General features: G+C 38.5%; 1 protein-coding gene across 3 annotated transcripts in view; it reads right to left on the reverse strand.

Annotated features, from left to right (window-relative positions):
- Positions 1 to 5,975: 5,975 nt before the first annotated feature.
- Positions 5,976 to 15,410, reverse strand: part of AGL (amylo-alpha-1, 6-glucosidase, 4-alpha-glucanotransferase) — a 65,169-nt gene continuing 55,734 nt past the window's right edge. For all 3 annotated transcript variants that reach the window (XM_067538385.1, XM_067538386.1, XM_067538387.1), the window contains exons 32-36: positions 14,877 to 15,088; positions 14,264 to 14,361; positions 12,958 to 13,045; positions 12,728 to 12,861; positions 5,976 to 9,772 (exon numbers count right to left, since the gene is read on the reverse strand). In XM_067538385.1, the coding sequence (XP_067394486.1) occupies positions 9,655 to 9,772; positions 12,728 to 12,861; positions 12,958 to 13,045; positions 14,264 to 14,361; positions 14,877 to 15,088 (650 nt within the window). In that variant the 3' untranslated portion in view covers positions 5,976 to 9,654. The remainder of the gene's footprint in view (positions 9,773 to 12,727; positions 12,862 to 12,957; positions 13,046 to 14,263; positions 14,362 to 14,876; positions 15,089 to 15,410) is intronic.

The raw sequence follows: 15,410 nt of genomic DNA on the forward strand, positions 1-15,410 counted from the left end.
CGGGCCAGGGAGCGGGATACAGGGCTGCTGGGCGCAGCCACCCCTGCGCCGTTAGTTTGATGGGCCGGGAGCAGGGGGGAGGGCGCCTCCGCCTCCCGCCGGCGCGGCAGTGACCCGACCAGTCCGGTCCCGTCCCGTCCCGTCACGTAAGAGCGGCTAGGGGCACGCGCGGCAGCTGAGGGACCCGGAGACCAGAGCGCTCGTGCAGAGCCCCCTGCCCTCGAGCCAGACTGGGCCCCCGCTGCTGTGTTCGTTCCAGGGGGCAGGGGAAGACCCTTCCCTCCCCGCCGGGCAACCAGGCGTGGGGATGTAAACGCTGGGCAGGGACCCTCACTGGGCTGTAGCCTCTCGTGCAGTGCAAACACGAAAAGGGAAAACGCCTTCAGATAGCCTGGCCGCTGTGTCCAGTGGGCACCGTGAAACAAAGGCAATAGGAGGCATCGTTTAGAAAGTTTTTAAAAAAGGTTGTTAAAACACGTGTGTTAAAGAAGTTACCTGGACAAAATTGAGCTAACCCGCCGCTATAATTTTGATATTTATTGCAAAGATAGCAGAACCTGGACTTACAGAAAAGTGAGCTTTGCTCTCAGCCTAGTTCCCCTCTTTGCTCCATCTCAGCCAGGTAAGTAAGTATTCTTATCGAGTACTAGTCAGATAATAGGTAAACACCTAGACATGGAATAGGTGATTAGTCGTGATTAAAGAACTAACTAAGCCAGCAGTTTCAGGCACCTATTTTCATATTGCTAGAAGCTTGCAACGGTTTAGGAGTGTTGCCACTAGTCCCCACGTAGCCTACAACAGTGGTTCCCAACCTTTTTGGTTTGAGGGCCAAAAAGGCTTGAGGGCCACCAGCAGCCCTCCTCCCGCTTCCCCCATTGCAGCCAGAGAGAAGAGGTTCAGCAAGGAGGCAGCCTCTTTGTTGTTCTCCCAACCCTCTGGCTGCAGCAGGGAAACCTCATACGGCCTGTAGACCCCTGTGCTCCACCTGGGTTCCTAGACAGTGGCTCCCTGCTTGCAGGGAGGAGGATGGGAAATAAGTGCTCCCCTCCCTCTGGATCCAGCAGGCGCCTAACGATCTAGCTTTGTCACGCTACCTGCTAGAGCCAGGGGAGGGGAGTACTGATTTCCCAGCCCCTTGGGTGCGGCAAGGAACCTGCACTGGTGGTGTAGCCCCGTGGTAACACACTCTGACTGGGGGTCCTTATACAGCTCCTTTCTGCAGCCAGTAGTGGGGCACATTGACAGACCCCAGGCACCATAGATTGGGAACTACTAGCCTACAATAAATTGATGACAAGAGTGGGAAAGATAATCTTCTGACAGAAGGTATTTAAAAGGGTAACATTCCACTGGAAAGTGATAATTTTGATGAAAAGCGGATGGGAGTGGCAGGGTTTCCCTGTGCACCTGTGAGATGTCTGGGGTAGCTCAGGCAGATTTAGAAAAGCTTCAGAAAGGCCAAAACAAAGTAGCACTGACTTTTTCCAAACAAAATTGAGATTTCACGCTGATATGAAAATATTGTTACTGAAATTTCAGTGCTTGTTGTGAAACAGCAATTCCAGTTTCTGGCAGATCTCTTAGGGACAGTTTTTACATTAGAATGGCAGATTCAATTTGCTTAAAGAAATTGCATCAGTACAGTTAGAATGGGCTGAAAAATCACATTTATAAATTCACAGTGAAGGGGAAGAGTCCAAATAAAAACCAGAAGCAATATTGAAGGAGGCTCTACAGAAGTCAAAACTATCCCCAGTATGAAGTTTCCCTTATCAGGACATACAGGAAAATAAAATATGTTCCCATATCTGTGTTTCAACATGAAGGCCACAATTGGGAGTGTAAAAACGAGTTCTGTAGTACTTTAAAGACTAACAAATTTAATTTCAGCAGGCATAAGCTTTCGTGGGCTTCAGGCCACTTTCCCAGATGCAATTGGTAGTGTGTGTGTGGTGGGGGAGGGGGCGGTTGATGGATGGTGATAGTATGCTAACCTCTCACCCCCATAAATTCCAGCCATTACCACTATCTGCAAAATGGGAAAAATGATACTTATCTCCTTTAGAAGAGTACATTAGGACCCCAGAGTCACAAAAACCTCAGTAATGGAGGATGTTTGTAACTCTGAAATGTTCATAATTCTGAACAAAAAACATGATGGTTCTTTTAAAAATCTACAACTGAACATTGACTTATTACAGCTTTGAAATTTTACTATGCAGAAGAAATATGCTGCTTTTAGCCATCTTAATTTAAATGACACACACACAGATGTTGCCTAGTCTTCTCAAATCTTTTTAGCCCCCTGCCCCCATTTTTTTTTAGTAGTTTACATTTAACACAGTATTGTACTGAATTTGCTTCCCCCCCCCGCTGCTGCCTGATTGTTTACTTCCAGTTTCAAATAAGGTGTGTGGTTGACTGTCAGTTCTTAACTCTGAGGTTCTATTGTACTTTGAGATCTACTATTACATATATTTAGGTCCACAGTGGTGTTAAAGCAGTCTCCATGTCAAATAACCAATCTTCAAGGTAGGACCTTACAGCTTAACCCCAAGAACTGAGCCCGACCGTGACGCCAGCTCTACACTACAGTGTTTTGGTGGCACAACTATGTCAGCAAAGGGGGAGGGAGAAATCACACTCCTAACTCAAATAGGTATGTTGGCAAAAACCTTTATATGGACACCACTCATAGCAGCACCAGTCTTTTTGCTGGTATAGCTTGACAGGTGGGAGGTGGTTTAATTATACAAGCAAAACAATTCCTGTTGCTGCTAAAAGCTGAAAATACATTAAGGGTCTTTGGCAGGATAGCTATACTGAAAACTAGTGATTGGTTGAGACTCTCGGCATTTTAAACAGCTCAAATGAGACTTCTATTATATGGCTTGGGGAGTAGGGCAACAACCCCAACAGAATGGCTGCTGCCTTCCCCTGAAGGCATAATATATAGGAATAGGGCATGAGAGATTCAACTCTCCCTCTTCGACCAGCCTCCTCTCAGGGTCTCACAGGAGGTCTTACTCCTGCTGGTCCAACTGAACATCCCCTAGCTGAAATGGGGGGGATGCACTATCAAATGAAAGAGGGCTAAGTAGAGCTGGTTAAAATAATAATAGCTCTCATAGAAGCCTGAATAACTTCAGAATCTTTTAACTGAAATGTCAAAATTTTGTGAGCAGTCTAAGCTGGTTAAAAAACCCAGGAAATTCAATTTGATCAGCTCCAACAGTAACAGGAATATCACAAGATTTACTTAAACACTGAATTTTTGATCTTTTGTAAAATAAGATTTTGATGGAAAGACCACTAAGTTCAACATCACCATAACAGTATCTAGTGACTACTACAAGAAAATAATCCATTACCTATAGAGAGACCATGAACATATTAAGGCCTGCAAAGGGGCTCTCGGGGAAACTGTTTCCCTGCTCTTTTTGCAGGATCTGGGGCTTAACAGAGTAGAATTATTTTTGCAGCACTGCGTGGTTTCAAGATTCCAGTCATCTGATTCATAAGTGGTCCCATTCTTATGGGAAGTCATTCCTTGTATGTGTCCTCTGCTTAGACTGCAAAGTGATATTATTTATGAAACACTATTTTCCAACAGATATATTATAGGTCTGTAATGAATGCATTAACAAAAATGTTATATGAAACTGTCGGTACACAGGAATGAGTTAAGGCTGCCATAACCTTATTCTTATCTGTATTATTCTTGGCTATGCAGCATGCTTATATTTTGAGTTTACAATGTACCCATTACATTGTCTCACTGCAAAGGTACACAAAATATCTATTTTAGCTGATCTGTTTCTATTAAGACAAAGATTTTCACAAGATAGGATCTTCAGATGTTCTTAGGGAGAGAAGGCACAGCTAACTACACCTATTGCAGTAGTCAGTGGGTGGAGAGATACACAGAATATATACAAGTGTTTCATCACGAAAAACAAAGTACTAATCCTGGTTTGAGTTTAAGGTATAAGTGTGTAATCAAATGAGCAATTTAAGTGAACTACAAAGTGGTATATTTCACTCTACTTATTAACAGAACATATAAACAAAAGATCTCTAATATTTAAACTTGATATAAAACAGATTAGGTATCTGTTTCTTTTGGAAAGGCAGAAAAAAAAAAAAAAGTACCACCCACCACCAGAAAATCATCATTACTTCCTGTAATCTCCACAAAGATTTTGCCATGACAAAATTTTTCATCATTAAGGACCACATAATATCTCTGTATTTGGTTCTAATTATAGCTGTTTATATATTATACTCCCAGTCACTATCTGTACATTCAAACATGCAGTAAAAAGTTATCTGCCCTTATGAGTAATATGCCCAAATTTTAGCCAATAATACAGAATTTATACATATCCAATTGCACATATTGTCCCTTGCTTGAAAGGCACAAAGATATTTTTCATTTTACATATTCATATTTTATATTCAAATTATAAAAGATTTAATTGTAGTAATTACTGGTATTTATAGAAAACTGGCACTTTCCAATATTTAAATGTTTTATTTATACATGTGCCATTTATCTGCAAATAAAATTGTAGGTCAGAGCAGTTATTCACTTATATAACAAGTAATTTATTTTTAAAAGATTGACCATTGAATTAGAAACTTTTGTATTCCTCCTTCTCCTTTTTCGCCCCTGCACCCTTCAACAAAACCAAACAAAAATACAAAAAAAGGGAGAGATAAATACTCATGGAACGAAATGGTCATCTGTGCTACCTTCAAGGAGAACTGGGAAGTATGGTTAAGGAAATTGCACAACATCTAGCAGGATACAGTTCATGGTTTGGGAAATATTCAAGAAAGGAAGTACATTTACTGGGCAATGCCTGGAGTTATAAGTCTGCATAGGTAGCTTAAAAAAAAAGGGGGGAGGGTAAAATCCTCTTGATATTTAGTTTCAGTCAGGAACCAAAACTGTGAGATTCTCATCAACCTTAAAGGGATTCCCCACTGGCCTCTGCCATTCCACTTCTCTTTTAGAGTTTACTAAATGGAGATAGTGACTTTTACCCCACAAAGTTTTGAAGACCATCTTTGTGATGGGCTGAAATGCAAGATAACAAAATAATGGCACACATTTAATGTAATCTTATTTCCATTTACTTGTGATATAGGATTTGAATCCAAAGTTTCTATATACTAAGACTAGTGAATAATTGTGCTCTTTTGAAAAGCTGTATGAATAATTGGACACTAATCCATACACTGTAATATGTTTTGATTATTGGTAGAAGCCTATTTGTACAATACTTTCTGGATTCTCATATTCTAAAAAGTCATGATAGAAACTATAAAGAAAACTGTCTCCTAATTTAGCTTAATGACCCTATATTAATCTTGCTTAGTTTTAGGGAAAGATCCCAGAAGGTTCATATAACTTGTATCTGAATCAAAAATCAGAAGTGACATTAGTTTTGACCATCCACACAACTTCATTTTAGTGGAAACCTTTTCCTTAGATGAAAAGCTCATGACACTGGGTATTTTCTTCCTTGGCAAAAGAACTTGAAATTCAACCCCTTCGTTTGCCACTTGAGACTTCACACAGCAAGTTACATGGTGAAGGTGTGCCCATTAGAGGGTTGTACATCAGTATATGTTACAGACTATCTCCTGTGTTTTTTGGAAATTTGTAATAGGGTAGTTTCAAATTAGATAGTTGGATTCAGACTTAAAGCACGTAAGCACATATGCATAATGGGTCATAACTAGCTATTTATATGCAGCTATAGGTGACAAAAGAGTGAACTACTCACTATAATGCTTTTTATCTTCAGCTTAAACAATGGCAATAAACAGTTCATTTCTGCTGTCAAGTAAGAGGACTTCAGGATTTGCAAACAGCCACAATTGTAAAAGATTTTCTAGTAACAGCTTAAGATTTAAAAACTTACTGTTGGTGAATTACAGTGACAAAAAAAGAAAAACAAAACTTTGTTAAATCCTTTTATTTTATGCTACTCACAGACAAATGAAGAATGACATTTTTCTAAATTCAGTAGTTGCTGCGTTAGATAGACAAGACTCAGTCTTTTCATTTTACATTACAACATGCAGTACTAGAATGATTCCTTGTTTTAAATATTTTCTCAAGTTATCCATTTTTGATAAGTAAAAAGCTATTAAATGAATGAAAACATTAGAAATAATGCACATCTATTTAAGATCTGGTGAAGCAATACTAGTAGGTCTCTGCTCCATAGCATACAGACCAAGAAACAGATTGGTACCTGACAGAGGAACAGAGTTCCCACTCAGTTTCGCTGCAAAAATAAGTATTTCACTGACCATAAGTTTGAGCGACTACGTTTTACGTATATTATACAGTGGTGTTACTAATGTCACTATGGTTCAGGAAAAGTCACCATTTCTAAGTTACAACCAGCTATTTTTAAGGTGTGTGTATAACGTGGTTGTATACAGTTTACTTGGTGCTGAAGTCCAACATACAAAATAAAATATTAGATCAACAGATCTTCTCTCAGCCCTCCACCCCCAAAAATTAACATACATAAGATACTAGCCATTTTAAATGTGTAGACACACAAATCAAGAAATTTTGACTGACTTTCTCACTTCATTCTTAGGTTGTCCAGTCTGAACAAAAATATTGGAAGTGTTGGAGATCAAGGCAAGAAGGACTGAGTAGTAACTCAAAATCTAAAATTTTCTTGTTTCCATGGGCAAAACTAGCCCATAATATATACTTACCTACTTTATTCTTAACTTATATCGGTCACTAGAACTACATTCAGTTAATCAGTGCAGAAATAGCATTTTAAACATGCATCTATTTGCAAAATTCATATTTAGCATATATGTATATATCTGTGCCTTTGTAGCACTGATTTCTCTTTTTAAATATTTTAATATTAAGTTAAAAATAAACTAGCAATGAGAAATGTATACTGTATTCATGTCAATAGTGCAATTCAGAAAACTTTTTAAAGTTAGCCATGATAGAATGGAAGGTTTTGAAGAATCATTCCTCCAAGATATTTCTTACATTTAGAGATTGCTATTGCAATCAATATAATCCTAATCTATTTAGAACAATCATAGCTCTTCAAACTTCTTTCCAATTTCAAGACAGCTTTATTGAATAACCCCTCCCCTTCCCAAGTTATCCCACTATAGTCTTTCTGTTTCTAAACCACAGAAATGAAGAGCTAAAGTGGAAATAAACCCATATTTTTATGGAAGAGCAGTAACGGTAAATACTACTGACAGAACTTCTTATGCTCCTTATGTATCAATATTAAATATTTAAAAATTAAAACGGAATTTTCTCAAATGCACACAGAAACATGTAAAATAGCATGCTGATTTGTGACTGTATATAATTTTTGTTTACTGGGCTATTGCTGACTTTTCAACAAATACAATTTGTCATAAAACTGTACTCCAGTACCAAAATAATCTGGATCCTAATTTTAAAATCCTGATGACTAAAAATTTAAAGAATAGCTAATTCTTTATATAATAGAGCAATGAATCATTTTCCTTTCAACTTATGTTTTTGTCTCATCTCTTATGCAATATGTCAGGCTAGATGACGTCAGTTTCCAAAACAAATGTTTCCATTTCAAACAGCTCATGACCTGAGCGGAAAAGAAAATCCAAAAGATAAATTTCCTGTAACCATCACTTTCAGTGATCTGAAACTACATCAAGGAAAGTCTATTATATAAAAATTTAAGAATAACACGCACTAATAATATAGGGTGACCTATATCAATTACTAAACGGCGTTCTATTCAGTTAAACTCTATATAGGGAAAGCATATTGCCTCATGTACCCAAACTAGCACGTCACACAAATAAAAAAACAGGGTTAGATAAAAAAAGTGAATTACCAAGTGATCTGAGAAGTAGTGCAACTGTAATCAACATGCAGTACCATAAACTTAAATGATAACTTGAACAAAACTAACTCTGGCTTCTGTGAAATAAATCTCTGAAATACATGACAAATAAAACTGCACTGTACTTTTGTCTTTAGTCAGCTTGCCTAAATGCCTCTCTCAGCAGTTTGTTCTTAAATACACATATAACAGTACCCTCTCATGAAGTAGATAGGGGCCAACACCACATTTTAAATGGGCTGGGTACATTTTAAAACAAGTGTAAAATATTTATGAATGGCAAAATAATAATAGACAGAGCAGGTTTGTATTTTCAATCTGCATTGTTAACCCATTTCTTCTATAATGCAATGCTGTACTTCCTTCTGTCATATTGAGGATGTTACCGGTCAGTCAAGTTGTTGTTTATTCATCATGTTAGATTCAAATGGATACATTTCCCACCCCACCCATCCCAATTTTTGAAAACGTTGGGGTGAGGTCAGGTAAAGGCATTTGTGTGTCTATGTATTATGGAACAAATGCTCTTATAGAAGTAACATTCAAGGGAAAAAAAAAGTAACAGGCAGAGGTTAGTACCCTTGCTCTTAGTAGCATCACATCTAAAGACTCTGGACCTCAGACTGCTCCCTTTCTGCAACTGGGGCGAAACCCTGCCCCCGCTGTAGTCAAAAGGAGTTTTTCCAACTGACTTCAGTAGAGCCCGAATTTCAACCCCAGTGAAGACGACTACTAGAAGCAAGGTCTGAAATAAATTTACAATTCTTTCACATTCATCATTAAGTTAGCACCCAAGCCTAGGGGCTCCTGGACCCTTTGACCTCATCTGATATATGTACAGGGTGTTGCATGATAAAGTATTTTTTCTGGTTTCTTACTGGTGCAACACAGTTGATGACAGAGGTACATTATTTTAAACCAAATTAAATTAAAGAAAATTTGGCCACATGGTCCACAACACAAAAAATAACCTATAAAGGATCTCACACGATACATAAACATCATTGCTCAGAATTACAGTCCTCAAATTTCATTTCAAGTTTGTGCATGCACCTTCATAATATTAATATACTACCATTATCTGTAAAGAGTGAAATCTTTATTTTTTTAAATGAAGTGTTCAGTCGAACGTGGAAGAGAAGAAATTGTTAGGAAAAGCCACACACTTCAGCAGAGGGACACAACACTAATGAAAGTGTAGTTTACGAAATGCACGACTGAAGCAGAAAACACACCATACTAACTATAGTCCAATCTATTCTCCCCCAAGATATGTGCATAGCATCTATTGACTAATAGAAAATATAGAAAAAAGAATGCCATGAGTTTAAACTCAGATTTTTGGAACCATTTGGCATTCATATTCTAGATTTGGAACCAGACTATTCCACAGGCTTCTAGCCTCTTGATATACAGGGTATAATTTAATTTAATTTAATATGTGTACAAATCAAAAGCTATTTTAAATGCATTTGTGTACCTTCTGCAAGTTGCTGCTTTATAAGCTTTTCTGTATCAAGTGTATATGTTCATCTCAGTGGCCTGATTTTCAGAAGTACTGAGCACCCACAAATACCTCCTTCAGTTAATGGGAGCTACATATACTCAGCACCTTTGAAAAATCAGGCCATAGTTATTTAAGTGACTGTGCAAAACATTTTCACTACGTATGAGCAAACTTTTCATTTGTACCTTTTGAATACAAGTACATAGTAAATGTTACCAATCAACCAATCAAAACCAACTTTTACAAGTCATAAAGAACCTCAAGGATAACAGCAATTGACCACGCTTGTGATTCACAGCTGAATGGACAATATTGCCCGTTTTCATTGGTCAGCTCTGGAAGCCCCTTCCAGGATGACCTGGTAAAAAAATAAAAACAAATAAATAAAAATCCTAGCATAAAATATGATTGCTATATTATGTAACACATTAAAAGAACATTTCTCTTATGATTATACTTCTAAAATGTTTTAAAAGTATGAGTAATTAAGCCAAGTGTACAAAAGAAGAAATACCAATCACAATTAAAATATATTATAAAAGTATTAAAATGGTGAAATAAAAATAAGACAGCATTAATATATGACAACGTACATGGTGATACTAAAACATATATATCTGGAAGATCCTGAAACAGACTCCAGGCAGACGAGCCTTCAATAACCTGAGAAGTACAGGTCTTTTTAAAAGTAATAATACTGAAATAAAGCAATCAGCATGATTTTGTGCTTGTACATAGGGTTCTTACTGGCCTGACTGTTTTTTTTAAATCCATGCTATTTATGAAAGTGTATTTCAAGCTGTTATAAGATTTCCAAATTAAATGGTATGTCTAGTTGTTTTGAATAAACTTGTATTTTTCACGTCTTCCTTCAGTTTTTCATTAACTGAATGAAACTTAGAAAGTAGAGGAACACCAGGGAAATGTTGCTAATGTCTAATGGCAGCTTGCACCAATACAGGAAAAAAACTGCAGGTTGCCCATAATGGACAACCCAAGGCCACAAGTTTCAGCACTACCAATTCTACTTTATCATTGTATTTAGAGATTGGGGATGGTGGGAGGGCACTTGAGCTACTTGAAAAATGTTCCTTCTTTTTAATAAAAAAAATAATAAAGACCATCTGCCTGATCATGCAAATACCTCTGCCATGAGCAGTCTCACTGAAATCAAAGGGACTACTCATTTGAAAGTTAAGTACATGCATAAAGAAGTGTTTGCTGTATTGGGTCTAAGCTTAGGAGAATACATTTGCAGAGACAACCCCACGTAAGATTCACCAGACAGACTGCATTTTGGGCTTGATCAGAACACGCAAATGAATGAGGACAGACAAGAAAGGATTTAAGCAGCAGGCCTCAACTTTATTAAACTTAGCACCCCTTCCCAATTTTATCTGCTGTCTCCCCATACCAGCCTTGTAATGGAGTCCAGTGTGACATTTACAGGGCTCCTTTCATATTGACCATAACTCAGGGTGGACTTTCCTCTGCTAGCCCTTTGGATTCAGCTCACTCCATTGAATCCTCTCACTCTACCCCCTTGGATGGGGACAGAAGGTACCAAAGTGTGACCTCGGTCTGCAAAGACTTCAGGTCTCTGCTTTCCCGATAGGCCTGAGGTCCAACAGCAAAATTCCAGCTCTCTTACTTTTAGGTGCTTGTCCTTTTGGCCTTTCATCTGCACTGGACACTGGCCACAAATTGTGATGAATTAACCATTCCTACAAATCCCTAATATTAGATTTCTTGGGTGCTATTCCTATTTAACCTAAACTGGGCCACCATGATGCTATGAGGAAAGGGGGGGGGGGGGCGCAGGGGGAACACCTGCCAGGCCACAGCGGATTTGGCCCTAGTGTGAAAAATTCCTTCCTTCTCCTTAAAACAGGCAATTGGTCAGACCCACAGCATACTCAAACAGTTCATATGCTATATAACTATAGGAAGGGAGAGTGGGTTCAGCTAAAATGGAACAAGAAACCCCAGGCAAGGGTTTAAATTGATAATGGTGGGGAGCAAGGAGCCAGTTGGCTCCCATTTCCTTCTGGCTGGCCAATGGGTGACAGACACAGCACACATGGGAAGGAAGAACACTCCCTTCTTTTATTCTAAAGCTGTCCAGAACGTTGCAGGTCCAATCAAGTCTCCTACCCATTCAATGGGGTGGGCGGCATTTTGAAAGATCTGTTTATTTAGAAATGCTATGGGAGGGGGGAAAATGGGAATACAGTAGAACATCTGAGTTACAATCACCAGAGTTATGAACTGACTCATCAGGCAGCAGCAGAGATTTAAAAAAAGCAAATATAGTACTGTGTTAAAAGTAAACTACTAAAAAAAAAATAAAGGAAAAGAGGCATTTTTCTTCTGCATAGTAAAGTTTCAAAGAATTAAGTCAATGTTCAGTTGCTAAACTTTTAAAAGAACAATGTTTTGTTCAGAGTTACAAACAACCTCCATTCCCAAGGTGTTCGTAACTCTGAGGTTCTACTGTAATCAGAATTATAGTGGAGAAGAACAAGCATACAGAGAAAAATATTGCAGGAAGAACAGGGAAGGATTAAAAATTGGGGAAGAGAACAAAAGACAAAGGAGGTTGGGGGGATTAAGAAAGGCCATATGTACTACAAGGGAGTAACCTGCTTTCTTAATAAAGTAATATTTCCATTGTGCAGTGATTAGTTTCTGAAATTCAGTTCCGTAAGTAATGATTAATTGGCATATTCGTGAGACCTAACCAATCAATTTCAGCAGTTACGTAACCCCATTTTGTACAATTTAACTGCTTATTTCCTTGTATTATTTAACCTGTTGCTATTACCCCTCAAGCTGATTTCGTTGTCAGACTCTTGAAAAATACAGATCTTTAGCAGTTTTGAAAGTACACATCCATATTTTTTCCTCTGCATCACATTTTTTCTAAGTGGTCTAACAGTTTAGACCTCAAATTCTACTATTTTCTTTTAATAAATATTTTTTATTTATTCTTCTCCAAGACTGATTTTAAAATTGCTTACTCTCACTTTGGGATAGGGCAGATACTCAATATTTCAGACGAAAAAAGCAGCAGTGTTTAACCTCACTTTGTAGGCTGAAATAGGATTTAAATGGTGAATAATTCTTGTTTGACATTCTGCACCACAGTCACTTTTATTTACACCCACCCACCCACCACTGTTGCTTATTTTGTAGGTCTTAAATGCACAGATGCATTTTAGGAGAAAGGTTTTGTGTGTCTACATCTTTTATATGCAACTGGACAATGGACACCACTAGTCTGGATTAATATTTTAAGTATACGGTAACCTACCTCTCAAGATGAACATAATGGTGAGAGAGAACATTCTTAATCAAAAACACAGTCTTGGCGTACATCTCTGGACCAATTAACTTGGAAAAGTACAACTTTGCACGAAGGAAATATCCAATAGGCCAGAGCCATTCCTACACAAAGAGAGATACAAGATTATATCTCAAATTGACAGCTCTAATACTAACAAATTTTAATTTAATGTGAAACTCAGGAATTTTAAATCTTACAGGTCCTTGGTGGTAATTAAAACCTTTAGCAACATTGTAGTTGTCATTGTCCAGGGCATTATCATATACTCCACAGTAAACCATATCACTGTAAGAAAGTAAAGGATTTAGACAAAGCAAAAAGTTAAATAAATTTTATGCAATGCATTAGAGAAATAACTACAAATAATATTAATTCAGATGGTGAGATTGTACTCAGCACTTTGCCAGGGAGACGGTAAGGAAGAAAGTGATCATTATTTCTTGGCCCTAACAAGATAATTATAGCCTTAACATTCTTCACTGGTTAGTTTATGCAAGACCTATTGCACTGATACGATGGACAACAGAACTACAAGTATAGAACTCCGTTTACTCCATAACCATAGTATTTTTGTCATAATCCTGGCATAATTTGTACTCAAAATTCTATCTGCTGCCTTTTTTTCAAACTTTAATAAAACTGGCTGTACAGTATAAGTTTTGGAAAATTTAATAACCAACTTCTAATGGCAGCAAGATAGAAAAGCACCATTTTATTCACTAAGTAACTAAATGAATCTGAACTGGCTTTAGAACAACTAAATAATCCTGATTAAAATAAATACATTACAGGGGTGGCCAAACCGCAGCTCACGAGCCGTATGCATCTCTTTCACTGTAGAAGTGCGGCTCGTGGAGCTCCCTACACTCTCTCCCCATTCTCTGCCAACCAGACGGGGGTAGGGATCTCAGGGCTTCTGCCCTGCAGTGGGGTGGTGGGGCAAGAGGTTTCTGTCCAGCAGGGAGGGGGGTCTTGGGCTTTAGCCTCATGGGGCATGGCTGCCTGGGTTCAGGGCTTCAGCCCTGCAGTGAGGTGATGGGGCTAGGATCTTCTGCCCTGTGGGAAGGGTGGGATCTTGGAGCTCGTCTCATGGAAGGTACCTGCCAAGGCTCAGAGCTTCTGCCCCACAGAGTGTACCTGCAGGGGCTCAGGGCCTCAGCCCTGCAGGTATGGGGGTCTTGGGACTTCTGCCCTGCAGGAGCCACCTGTCAGGGCTTCAGCTCCACTCTTGCTGAAAGCCCCGGCAGGCATGTCCCACAGGGCAGATGCCATGAGCCCCACTACCCTGCCACAAGGCTGAAACCCCGAGACTTGGCAGGCACATCCCAGCTCTCGAACTTCTGAAGATTGTTGTATGTGGCTTGGAGAGCCAGTAAGTTTGGCCATCCATGATATATTACATATTGTAAGTAGCTAGTGCATTTCTTGAGGTTTTCATAATGTTTGTCTGGTTACATGACTAAAACAATGCATGCTGTACATAATGATCTCTAATATACTTACTCTGGGTCCAACGTTTTCATGCCCAATGGACCAAGCAGCTTTTTCTCTGCTATCTCAAGAGCCTTCCAAGCTTTCTCAGGACTGAACATCTCAGGGGCCTGGCAGAACAACAGAGATATAATCAGTTAACTTTGTATTTAAAAAATTAGTATTGTGTTATGAAATCAACAAACTGCATACTGCACTTCAAAATATTTCTATTACTTTTCAACATGCTCAGAGAAAGCTATAGCCAACAGTTTTCTTTATAATTGATACAAAATGTATTAGGACTCCTCACGGATCCCATAAAGAGATTAAACTAAAAGAAGGCAATTTTCAGCTAGCATCCCGCAAACACATCTTCAATATAGAAAGTGCCTTTTTATATTTATCCTAATGACACTGGTTAGCAGGCCCAATCATAATTAGGTAAAGTCCTTGGGAAGAGCTTCTAGGTGAAAGGATGCTGAAAGTTTGTTAAAGAAAAATCCACTACTCCATTAAAGATACAAGTGTATGCTGAGCAATGGGTCTTCCTGGTTTACCCCATGCAAATAAACACCCTCATGCAAGTTTTGTTCAATCAAAAGAGTTAAAGGAGCTGTGACTTTGAACATTTTTTTCCACTCACCACAACCATTGCTATAGTAAAATTTGGTCTGAGTTGGTAGTCGCACCAAGGACTTGAAGCTCCATAGCTGTCCTTGTATATGCCACGCTTGTGAACCAGATTTGGATGTTTTTCATTGGGATCTGCTGGGTTCTCAGAGACAAAGAACAGCTTTTCAAAGTGTCCTTGAATCTTCCTGTTCCACTCATCATATGTGATGGTTTCCCTTTTTCCTGAAAAATGTTAATATACAGGATTCGTTTTCTGGCAAGAAACATACTTTTCTCCTTAGTTTTGTAAATATTACTGACTCTTGCATACCTGAAGTCTTAAGAGACTTCTAGTGCTGCTGATAAAACAAACAATAACCATTATAACACAATGTGTAGATTAATAATTAAAATGCAAACTGAATGTTATGCCAATGGTCCCAAAAATGCTTTCAGAGATATGCAGGTTATCTAGATTCAAGAGGTGGCACGGGAAATTCTTTCCCTCTTTTTCTGAGATAGTGTTGATAGAAGTCTTATCAATACTGGAAATAAAATAGTATTA

The sequence above is a fragment of the Emydura macquarii genome, unplaced genomic scaffold (genome assembly GCF_026122565.2).
Source record: "Emydura macquarii macquarii isolate MOO-44397 ecotype Brisbane River unplaced genomic scaffold, CSIRO-AGI_Emac_v2 contig_480, whole genome shotgun sequence".
Taxonomy (NCBI): domain Eukaryota; kingdom Metazoa; phylum Chordata; order Testudines; family Chelidae; genus Emydura; species Emydura macquarii.